General features: G+C 50.9%; 1 protein-coding gene across 2 annotated transcripts in view; it reads left to right on the top strand.

Annotated features, from left to right (window-relative positions):
* stau2 (staufen double-stranded RNA binding protein 2) overlaps positions 1–9,269 on the top strand; it is a 106,916-nt gene extending 97,647 nt beyond the window's left edge. For both annotated transcript variants that reach the window (XM_084443285.1, XM_084443284.1), the window contains 2 exons: positions 6,344–6,409; positions 7,837–9,269. In XM_084443285.1, coding sequence (XP_084299411.1) covers positions 6,344–6,409; positions 7,837–7,872 — 102 coding nt within the window. In that variant the 3' untranslated portion in view covers positions 7,873–9,269. The remainder of the gene's footprint in view (positions 1–6,343; positions 6,410–7,836) is intronic.
* The last annotated feature ends 2,599 nt before the right edge of the window (positions 9,270–11,868 follow it).

Genomic DNA, 11,868 nt, shown 5'->3' with positions numbered 1-11,868 from the left:
GGGAACTGTGGTCTGCTGGGTGGGAGGGAGCGCCCGCCCAGCACGCTGACGGCACGGCTCGGCCAATGGGATGGAGCCAGGCAGGCCTCTGGGTGGACACCGACATCCAGCCTCTCGTCTGCACCACAGAGGAGACAGTCCCTGTGATATACTAGCGTCATGTCCAGGGGGTGTTCTTGTACATCAAGCTGCCTCACGCTAAGGAACCAGGAGATAGGCTCCGGCCCTGTGGGCCACTAGGCTCCAGAACCACTGGTTCAACGCTACTTATTTAAGCAGAGGTGGAACAGGGGTTCAAACCCAGACACAGAGAGAGCTGTGTGAGAGAGAGAGGACTCCAGAGACAGCCGCCACGCCAGACATACCTCCTGCTGTCCTCTAGGGCTAGACATCTATCTCTTAATCTCTCTCTCTCTCTCTCTTTCTCTCTCTATCCCTCCACCTCTCCCTCCATCTCCTGAGTGATGCGGTGGTGGTCTCCAGCTCATTAGGACCTCCCCAGTTTCTTTGATGGCTGAGTGATGGAGATGGACTCAGGTTGGGTCCTCTAGTCCCTCATCCCCTCTCCTCTCCAACCTAACCTAACCCTCCCTAGTAGATCCTCTTTGTCCTCCAATGATTGGGGGGGGGGGGGGGCGGGGGGGGTTGATTTGTGAGGGTCTGATCCTGTGATCCATCAGGCCCCCCCTCCCTCTCTCCGGCTGGAGAATTGGACCCTCAGGACCGGGCCCATGGCCCCTGGGGGAGTCTCATCTGTTTGGCTAAGCCACTAGAGGAAGTGAAAAGTCCATCAGGGAAGCCATTAAGAGCCGGCCGGGTCCATAAAAATGATCTGTGTTGAGGATCTGTCCCACGGTGCCGGATCCTTGTGTCCCTGTCACCATGCCGACGGTGTTTGTCCAGCCTTTGATGTGGAGCCAGATAGATGGACAGACGGAATGGACGAATGAATGGATGGATGTGTGAGGTGGTCCTGGCAGGAGAGGTGTTTCGGGGTAGGGGAGCTCTCGGCTCTGGTGATGAGAGCAGCTTTGTTATCTTGAGTGGGGGAGAGAGCGGAGGGGTTGGGGTGGGGGGGGGGGGGGTTGATGGGTCCTCACTAAGTGCTCTTTAGAGACTGTCACGGGCGTGATGGTCGGTCAGTCGATCTCTTTCTCTCTCACACGCACACACGGCTCCTCTCTCTCTCTGTTAATCTCTCCCTCGCTCTCCCTCGGTGCCCCCCGCTCCCGACAGAGATGGACCACTTCCACGTTGTGTGGCGTGGCGTGGCGTTCAGACTAAACTCCCCTGCCCCCCCCCCCCCCCCCGGTGTTGATGCTCTGGTCGCCCCCCAGCCTCCAGCCATGGCCCTCTTATCTAGTTACAAAAATAATGATTTCACTGGGTGCCAACCGTTCCCACAGATAGACCCTATTTGTCTTAGGGCCGGGGGGGGCGGTGCTCAGGGATGGGGCCTCGACTGCTTGCCTGCTGCCTGCCTGTTGTTAGTTACCCCCCACACACACACACACACACACACACACACACGCACGGACACACCTCGTCTGATTTATGGCTGTTTGTCCCCAGCATGCAGCAACAGATGGATTCCGGCTGTTTACTTAAAGGGGAAAAGCCCAACCGATTGAATGAATACAACACCAGCCGGGGATCGTTGCCCCGTGATTGCAATTGATAGGTCAGAGGAGAGGAGGAGGAGGAGGAGGAGGAGGAGGAGGAGGAGGAGAGGAGGAGGAGGAGGAGGAGGAGGGCAGTCCGTCTTGTTCGCCCTGTCAGATGGTCCCGTGTGACCAGGCCAGCCAGAACCATCCGTCACAATCGCCTCTCGGCTTATCTTAATTAGTCTGGCCCTCGCTCGTGGTCTCACCCACCGTAGACCGGCGCGGTCGTTACGATGATGGTCTAACCGTAGACCGGCACGGTCACTACAACGATGGTCTTACCGTAGACCGGCATGGTCATTAGGACGATGGTCTTACCGTAGACCGGCACGGTCATTAGGACGATGGTCTAACCGTAGACCGGCGCGGTCATTACTACGACGGTCTTACCGTAGACCGGCACGGTCATTAGGACGATGGTCTTACCGTAGACCGGCACGGTCACTACAACGATGGTCTAACCGTAGACCGGCACGGTCATTACAACGATGGTCTAACCGTAGACCGGCGCGGTCATTAGGACGATGGTCTAACCGTAGACCGGCGCGGTCATTACTACGATGGTCTTACCGTAGACCGGCGCGGTCATTAGGACGATGGTCTAACCGTAGACCGGCACGGTCGTTACAACGATGGTCTAACCGTAGACCGGCGCGGTCATTACAACGATGGTCTAACCGTAGACCGGCGCGGTCATTACAACGATGGTCCTGGTTACATCACGTGACACACTCTCAAACCGGGGTACTTTGATGTGTGCAAATGACAACTCCAGCTCTGTCGTTATGAAGGCTTCTCTATGTCTCCTCAGATCCACGGATAGATGGGTTGTTGTTTTTTTTAAGGCGTGAATATTATTTAAGCTGTAAATCAAAATGCCGGCGAGAAAAGCCAAACATTTTGCACCATTAGTCGTGTGTGCAGATACAGGGGGGCCCCAGCTGATGGGTCGCTCTCCGGAGACACGAGTAATGGCCGCCGGCGTGAACCTTACACACCAATCACACTCTATCACAGACAACCTGCAGCACCTGTACATGCGTCCTGTACCCGCCAGTTATTGATGGGTTTTAACGTCGGATGAATACGAACCAGATTTTGACCTAGCCCTGTTGGGTCATAAATTACAATTCCTGCTCCGAGACTTGATTTAAGCCCCTTATCCAAGTGAGAATGTATAGCATCATGAAAAATCTGGACTGATAGTGGTGTGTCGGTAAACTGATACTCTCCTCTGCAGTGTAGGGTTCCCCCCGGCGAGACGGACTGTTCCCTGCTGACCCTCCACCAAGCCCTCCATCCCGGGGTTACATCCCTCTATCTCTCTCTCACACACACACACACACACACACACACACACACACAATCAGGCGGCCCCCCTACCACACGTACATCTGGAGAGCGAGCGGGATCATATGACCAATCCAGATATGAGGAGGCAGGGAGGCGAGGTTGCCAGGTAACCATGTGAGCTTATCTGGTCCTGACGTCTGGCTCATTACTGCCTTATATCCTCTCTGAGTAACGCCTGACGGGATGTGCACGGGACGGGGATGCCTTCGTCATGAGTGCGTAAGCCGCGCAGGAGATAACACGAGCTCGCACGGCGTGGACTGACCCGAATTAGTCCTCATATTTGAACCTTGTTTAGTATTCACTGGTCACTGCTGGTTTTTCTGTGGAATTGCGTTGGCGGCCGGCGCTAAGCTCAGCCCAGCCTGAAGGACACTGCAGCGATAAGACGTCTGTCTGAGCCATGGAGGAGTGCTGGGAAATGAAAGGAAAATGAACGGGATGACGGTCTGTTTGAGATGACTCAGACCGAGAGAGAGAGAGAGAGAGTGACCTTTTCAGGATGAGGCGCAGACGGTGTGTGTGTGTGTGCGTGCGTGTGTGTACGCTTTTGGAGGATTTCATGTTCTGCGTGTGCTTCCGGTGGCTCCGCTTCCCTCACCCCCATATCCTTCCCCCTCACACAGAGAGGGGGGGCTGAATGTGGGGGTGCATAGCAGAGCCTGGGAGTGTCAGCTCAGCTGTGAGATTTATGTCCCGTCCCCCCCCAGTCCGTCCTGTCCTGAGGCGGAGGAGAAGCACATCTGGAGCTAATCTCCAGGGTGGAGGAGAGGGTCTGTGTCAGGAACCAGCAGCCTGGTTAGGCTCAGCCCAGGACCGGACCGGACCAGACCAGACCAGACCAGACCAGACCAGACCCAGACCAGACCAGACCAGACCAGGCCCAGACCGGACCAGACCAGGACCGGACCGGACCGGACCAGGACCGGACCGGACCGGACCGGACCCAGATCAAACCAGACCCAGACCAGACCAGACCCAGACCAGACCAGACCAGACCAGACCAGACCAGGCCCAGACCGGACCAGACCAGGACCGGACCGGACCGGACCGGACCCAGATCAAACCAGACCCAGACCAGACCAGACCCAGACCAGACCAGACCAGACCAGACCAGACCAGACCAGACCCAGACCAGACCAGACCAGGCCAGGCCAGGCCAGGCCCAGACCAGACCAGACCAGACCAGACCAGACCAGACCAGACCCAGACCAGACCAGACCAGACCAGACCAGACCAGACCAGACCAGACCCAGACCAGGCCCAGGCCCAGACCCAGACCAGACCAGACCAGACCAGACCAGGCCCAGACCGGACCAGACCAGGACCGGACCGGACCGGACCGGACCCAGATCAAACCAGACCCAGACCAGACCAGACCCAGACCAGACCAGACCAGACCAGACCAGACCAGACCCAGACCAGACCAGACCAGACCAGACCAGACCCGGACCAGACCGGACCAGGACCAGACCAGACCCGACCCGACCCGACCCAGGCTGGGCCAGTTTGGCTCGCTCCGGCCCAAGGACTAGGTGCTGACCAGTCCGGTCAGCGAGAGCAGTCTCATTAGTCTGGACACTGACCTGTCCAGCCTGTCGTCCCTCTGGACAGACCCTCAAAATGACCATACCAGAGACACATGTTCATATCTCAACATGACCATACCAGAGACACATGTTCATATCTCAACATGACCATACCAGAGACACATGTTCATATCTCAACATGACCATACCAGAGACACATGTTCATATCTCAACATGACCATACCAGAGACACATGTCCATATCTCAACATGACCACACCAGAGACACATGTTCATATCTCAACATGACCATACCAGAGACACATGTTCATATCTCAACATGACCACACCAGAGACACATGTTCATATCTCAACATGACCAGAGACACATGTTCATATCTCAACATGACCATACCAGAGACACATGTTCATATCTCAACATGACCATACCAGAGACACATGTTCATATCTCAACATGACCATACCAGAGACACATGTTGTACACATCTCGTTTGTTTTCAACTTTTTTGTCAGTTTAGTCTCCTGCTATGATGAGTGACATCACTTGTGCTTTATTGTGTATAGCCCCCCCCTCAATGTAACAACACGCCAACGCATTTTGGACATGTTAGCACACATTTTGCTCTGGAGATGAAGATAAAAAATATCCTGTTACTAGTCCCCTGTGCCTCGTAGTAAACGATCTAGCACAGCGAGACGACAGTAACGCTCTGTCATCTGAGCTGTTGTGTTGGCTGTTAGCGACCAGCTCTGCTCTGTCACAACCCTGCGTGTGTGTGTGTGTGTGTGTGCGTGTGTGTGTGCGTGTGTGTGTGTGTGTGTGCGTGTGTGTGTGTGCGTGTGTGTGTGTGTGTGTGTGTGTGTGTGTGCGTGTGTGTGTGTGTGCGTGTGTGGTCAGGAAGGAAATGTCATCATGGTACTGTATTTCAGATTCCAGCTTGGTGCTAGCAGATCATCAGATTGCCTCTCTAATGTGTGAATCTGCCAAGATGATGAAAGCAGAGCACATTGGTTTTATCAGAAGTCATTAAATTGTATTGTGTGTTTGTGATCATGTGACTGAGGATCTTAGGAGGGTGTTTCATGGCAGTTGGTTGGGTTTTTAGTCCTCCCCAGATAAAAGGGGTCAGGAAGACTTCATTTTGTCACCAAATCCCAAAGTGTCACGTGTTTATTTCATAGCAGAAAGAAGTGACACAATCTTGATGCATTTACTGTGGGGGGTTTTCCAAATGCGCTAATTTGAAACAGGGGTTGACAATGGTGACCATGGTGATCCATGGCCGGTTGAGTCTCTTGGGTGCCTCGTCGGCCAACACCTCCCCTCAGAATCCTCTCAGACGAGGCCGTGCCTCTTCGCTGGCTGTTGTTGTGTTTCTATGGCACTGTGAGATTTATAGGTATGTCAGACCTGAAGCTATTTACATACCGTTAGCTATCAGGAATGCATATGTAACTGGGACTGACTTAAGAAAACGCTGGCAGCCAAAACATAAAGTGGAAATGTTAACCCCTATCATGCTAGATAAACAGCGAGGGGGAAACACGCGCGCGTTTGCCTTATAACGCTAGATAAACAGTTTGGGGACGGCAGCCAAAGCAAACAGAGGAGAAGGGAAAGTGTCCTGTTGGCATTGGGTTTCCCAGAGTAAGTGTTATTTGAAAAGCAGCTGAACGGTGACAGTCACTCCTCCCTCTGTCCCTCCCTCCTCCTCTCCCTCCTCCTCTCCCTCCTCCTCTCCCTCACTCCACCATCTGTTGTCCCCTGTCTTCTCAGGCTGCCCTAAGTGCCTTGAAGCAGCTGTCGGAGCAGGGACTGGACCCAGTGGACGGCCCTATCAAGGTAAAACACGCTGCGTGTCAAACACACTTACAGACCCGAGCTGCAGGCGCATATCATTATGCGTGTGTGTGCGTGCGTATGTGGGGTGCACGCTTGTGTTTTTGCATGAATCTGCAGGCTCGCCATCAGCATCCCCCCCCCACCACCACCACCCCCGGGCCCCCGCCTCGTGTTCGACATTTCCGCCAGGCTGTCCTCCCCCGGTGGAAAGCAGCGGCAGGCGAGGCATTTACATAGAGCCCGGCCCTCCGCTTACGGGCCACTTGCCTCGCCTGGCGCAGCGCTTTGCATGATGCCAATCACCAGATGACCAGGGCCTGATCACAGCCTGCGAGGGGAAAGTGGGTCCCCTCCGCTGGGCTGCAGAGTTCCAGGAACCCCCCCCCCCCCCCCCTACATCTCCTCCATGACGAGAGTGAAATGTGAGCGTGGAAAGGCCGTCGGGGTGAGAGGCAGAGAGGAAATCGCAGAAAGCCAGTCCGGAGTATTTTCATAGTAGGTGTGCCCTGGGAAGAGGTTAGGGAGCTGTTTTCTTGCAGACGCTGTCATCTTTAGCAGCTAAAGAGGAGTGTGTTGGAACAAAGAGAGGAAAAAGTGTCCGGCGCTTTTTAACTGCCCATTTACGTCATATCACCGACCAGGGGGGCAAATCTGGGAATACTTGCCCTCATATACTTTGACCTGAACGGGCAGTTAATCACTTGACAGTTTTTCTTTCTCTCTCTCTCTCTCTCTCTCTCTCTCTCTCTCTCTCTCTCTCTCTCTCTCTCTCTCTGTCTCTCTCTCTCTCTCTCTCTCTCTCTCTTTGGGGGTCTTGTTGAAGCTTGGACAGGGAGAGATGTGCAGTGGGTCCTGTTTGGCCTGGGTGTAGCCCAGTGTGGTCTAATGCCAGCCTTATCTGTGTGTCAATATTGTTGCATCTCTGACTGTCTCCTCTCAGAGCTGCCCCCTGACCCTGAGGTGGCGTTTGTGTATAAACCTGTCATTCTGGGTGCCCTGCTCCCTGAACCCTCAGCGCTGCCTGTCACTGTAGTACCCCTCAGTCTCCGTCGAACAGGATTTAAAGACCTACAACTGATCAAATAACCTATTAGACATAAAGGCAGCCGTTAAGTGTTTAATTGACGGTACAGGGCCTGTTCCAATGCTGTGAGAATGCATCCTTCCTAGTCCTTTCAGAGGTGACCACGCTTATTCTTGATTCCTTCCTCCAGCTTGTTGGATTAGGTCAGTTTAGCAAAAAGGTAGAATGCATTCGTAAAGTATTAGGACAAGGCCCAGCCCTGACCAGGTTCCAGGTGCTGCTTCTGTCCCTGGGAAGAATCCATTCTAAACCTTGCTTCAGTCCCTAGGAAGAATCCATTCTAAACCTTGCTTCAGTCCCTGGGAAGAATCCGTTCTAAACCCTGTCTCCTTTGTCTTTCCAGAGCACAGAGCCATGCGGCCGGGAGGATGGACACTAAACAGACTAACTCAGGCACCCCACTCAGGTCTGCAAGGATTCAAAGGCTGTCTAGGAGCTGACCCCCCTTCGCCCCTCCCACACCCCACCACGACCTTCAACCCCTACCCAGAACCCCCCACCCACCTCCAACCCCTACCCAGAATCCCCACCACCTCCAACCTCTACCCAGAACCCCCCATGACCGCCGCTGTATCCTGCTCACACCTGTCAACATGCAATAGGGTGGATGTGTACCAAGAAATGACCGACTAAAGCACCATTACCTGAGTCTATGTGAAGACAACACTATCCTAACACATTACATTTATTGATCATTTCAATGGAATCAAAGATGAGGAAAAGAACAAGCAACAAAGTGTCAAGTCAATCAGTGGATGAGATTAAAATGCATGGTACTGTTTCAAATCAGAGGGAATCCAAAGTGAATATACATAGAGAACTTTCCCCTTTGGATAGATGTTTTGTTGGTATGGTTAAAACAAATATGTACATCATGCCATTGATACAAAGGAAACATTTTAGGGGGAAAACACAAACTTGCCTAGCTTACTTTACGGGGGTATTATGTTTCTGTTTTTGTTTTTATGTTTTGTTTTACTAATCTAACAATGCTTGAGTACTGTATTTAAAATTAACCAATGCCAGTGCTGTGAAAGTAGTAGTTGTTGTCTTCATATATAGTCACCCAGCTTACCTTTTATGCTGACATAATGAGTTCATCTATCTCTATGGATGTGTATGACTTGCAGAAATATCATATGACGAAAAATAACAAAGAAAATTTCATGTGGACGACCTGGACAAAACTGGTGTAAGAAGTAATGAATAGAAGTGGATCCTCTGGAGCGACGGTCGAGTCAACCTTAGATCCTGCAGGGTCCTCCTGTCCTCTTTTAACATGACTCACCTCCGACGCAGACGCACTGCAGAGGACAGGAGGGTTTGGCCGCCATCTGGAGCGGAAAGTCATAATCCCAGAAAGTCTACCTGTCAGACGCCAGGATTCTGGAATGCCTGTAGAGTATTCTGGAATGAGCCAGTTCCAGAATACTTTGGTGGTATTCCAGAATGGACCAAATCGAAATGATAGGGCAGCCAGAGAAGGAGAATCTCCCCCAGGCCAGCGTTTCCAGGTCAGAGTGTCTTCCCCCACCTCCCCCACAGTTTTGTCGATCACATCTACACCCACTGTGTGTGTTGTATTGACCCGCCAAGGCATCGACTGGGTGCTTTTAATTCCTGCATTCTGGAGCATCCTTGTGCGGAGGGCCCGGATGTTGATTGGCCGAATCCTCCCTGAAAGGTAACTTGAATCACATGTTCACTGACACGGAGGATGTAGGCTCTGTCTTCGCTGTGAGCAACGTGTAAAAATAAAGACATGCAGTAAAACCACCTCGGTTCATGTTGAAAACAAAACGTGTGTCTTGTCCGGTTATTTGTATCTTCTGTGTGGTTGTGATTGATGATGGTGAGTGTCACATGACACATGACTGAAACTAATTAATTACACCACATGCATTCAACACCATCTCTTATCCCAACTTTCATAGTTGATCAAAGTCGAACTTTATTCGCACCTGTTCTAGTAACATGCAGTGTACTGGTATTGCGTAAGAGAAGAGGAACATGAAGAAGAGGTGGATGTCAGGAGGCCATTTGCTGAGGGAGCTGGGCTGCGTTTTCTGATTGGTCAACTGGTTCTGATTTGTTTAACTGGACTGGGCAAGCTCTCTGATTGGTCAACTGAATGGGCTAAAGAGCCTCTTAACAAAAGAAGCTTTTGGGAAACCTGGCCCTGATCAACGACACAGACTTCCTACCTAACAGCTGTTTTACACGACCAAGGGAGTTGTGAGACAAACGGAGTTGGTAACCTTTAAGTCCCCATTTCCACTGCATTTTATGTAGTATTATGTAAATATTAAGTGGTCTTTTTCACAATGAATTATCTATGACCATTCTGAGGTAACTTTTCAGTCATCACAGGATTTCTGTCATGTCACATTTCCATAAGCATTTCTTCAGTGACTCCATGAATGGATAGCTGCTCCTCACAGTCCCACATGTAGCATGATGCTATGAGTAACGTAGGCCTCTCCCTAGTGGGACTACACTGTATCAGCTAGCAGGGGGCAGGGCCAAGCCCTGGTAATAGTGTGTGTGTGTGTGTGTGTGTGTGTATATGTGTCATCCACAGATATGTTGCAGCCATATATATTTAAGAAATAGTCTACCGTTATTTTTCATGTTGCCGTTACTTTTAATACAGTATTTGACCAGGGACTGCAGATGAAAAAAGATATTTTGTCTTATTCTAATTCTGACATAATTACTGTAATGTTGTGCACTGTCCCTCTTAAACAAATAATTGGTTAGTTGTATATTCAAGTTCCGTCATCCTGTGGTCTTTTGCGTCATCAATGAAACAGGCTATTCCATAAGACCTTCCCTCTAGCTCAGAAAGGACCAGCCATGGATGAATGGATTGATGTCCGCATGGGGGGTCACAAGGGTGAGTGAAAAAATAGCAGCCAGGAGAATGAGGCTGGCAGGTCACTAGCAGAGACACGAGGGCATTCCACACTAACGCACGTGGACGTGCTCTAGAAAGATGCAGGAGCAGAAAGTACCAGCCAGACGTATGGAGGATCGGGATGACCGGAGGTGGCGTTGGAGGGCTCGCCGTGGACGACCTCGAGGGTGGGAGGGACGGATGGAAGGAAGTACGTACCTCCGGTGCAGACAAGACACAAAACTGACTCTAGAGCGGCCAAATTAGCTCACACCAAGCTGGCTCAGGTGTCCAGCCAGGAGTATCAGGCAGAATCAGTCTGCCGCTGAAGGTGATCCTCTGCCTGGCCAGAGTATCGTGGAGAGGATGGGAGACATGATGGCCCTCAGTTTAGCCAGCATTCTTCTCTCTGCTAGGGCCTAGGCTACTGCAGAAAGAAGTGTAAAGGAAAAATCTTACTTGGTTTAGTCTAGATTTCAAAGAACACGCTGAGTGGTCGGTCAAGCTGGTTTCAAACAAAGACAATAGTTTATTCTATGTTACGATTTGCAATTCGGACTCGAACACAGGAAGTGAATCCGGGCTGAGTGAGTCAGATGGGGACGAGGTCGATAGGTTATAACGTGAAAAAGGAAGTGACATAGTTTCAGGATGAAGAGGACAGGGAAGTGATGTCACACAGGAAGAATTTGTAGTTTTAACAGGAAGAATTTGTAGTTTTAACAGACTGATCTATGAGAACGAACTACAAAGTTAGAACAACAGTCAAGTAGGAAAACAAAACACTTTGGTGAGACTTGAATTTCATTAACAGAAGGTGGACCTAACCTGAAAACATCCTCACACAGGACATAGAATGCGTTCAAATCTCTCTCCTCACTCCCCTTCCCCCAAAATGACTTTGCATCTGTAAACAATGTCACTATTTTGTCTTGTAGCTGTGCTTATCAGATTCCCTGCGCATGAAATAAGCCCCTCTCTGGAATCTGCTGGAAAGAATTGCAGTCTGGTGTCTATGTTTAAATTAAGTCTATTGATTTGTCTATGCAACCCCATAACAAATCATCTCTTCATGTCTGGACTGATGTGAGAAAGATGCTGGTCCTTTGATGCTCCACACTCACACGGTCTGGTCGGCCATCTGTCCGCCCTAACTACGTCATCACATGACATTATCAGATTGTGTTTAGTGACACTTTAGACGTGTTTACATTTTGAGATTATTTGTCGTCCGGCGAGAGTGCACTGTTACTATCCAGTAATGTGGGAAATTCTTAATCTTTAACTTTTGTCTTACATCTGATGATTTAGATGTTGTGATGGAGAAGGAACGACTGTAAATGTAGTCAATCTGTAGACTAAATCTTTCACCCCCTCCCCTCCCCTCACCCCCTCTGTTGTCACTACATCACCTTCACATGCAGGTCTGTCTCACAGCCCAATACAGCGTCAACCTGCTCCCCTGTTAGTGCATCAGAC

The sequence above is a fragment of the Borostomias antarcticus genome (assembly GCF_949987555.1).
Source record: "Borostomias antarcticus genome assembly, chromosome: 9".
Lineage (NCBI taxonomy): Eukaryota > Metazoa > Chordata > Actinopteri > Stomiiformes > Stomiidae > Borostomias > Borostomias antarcticus.
Note: the sequence above shows the minus strand (reverse complement) of the source record. Positions and strands in the feature narration are given on the sequence as shown.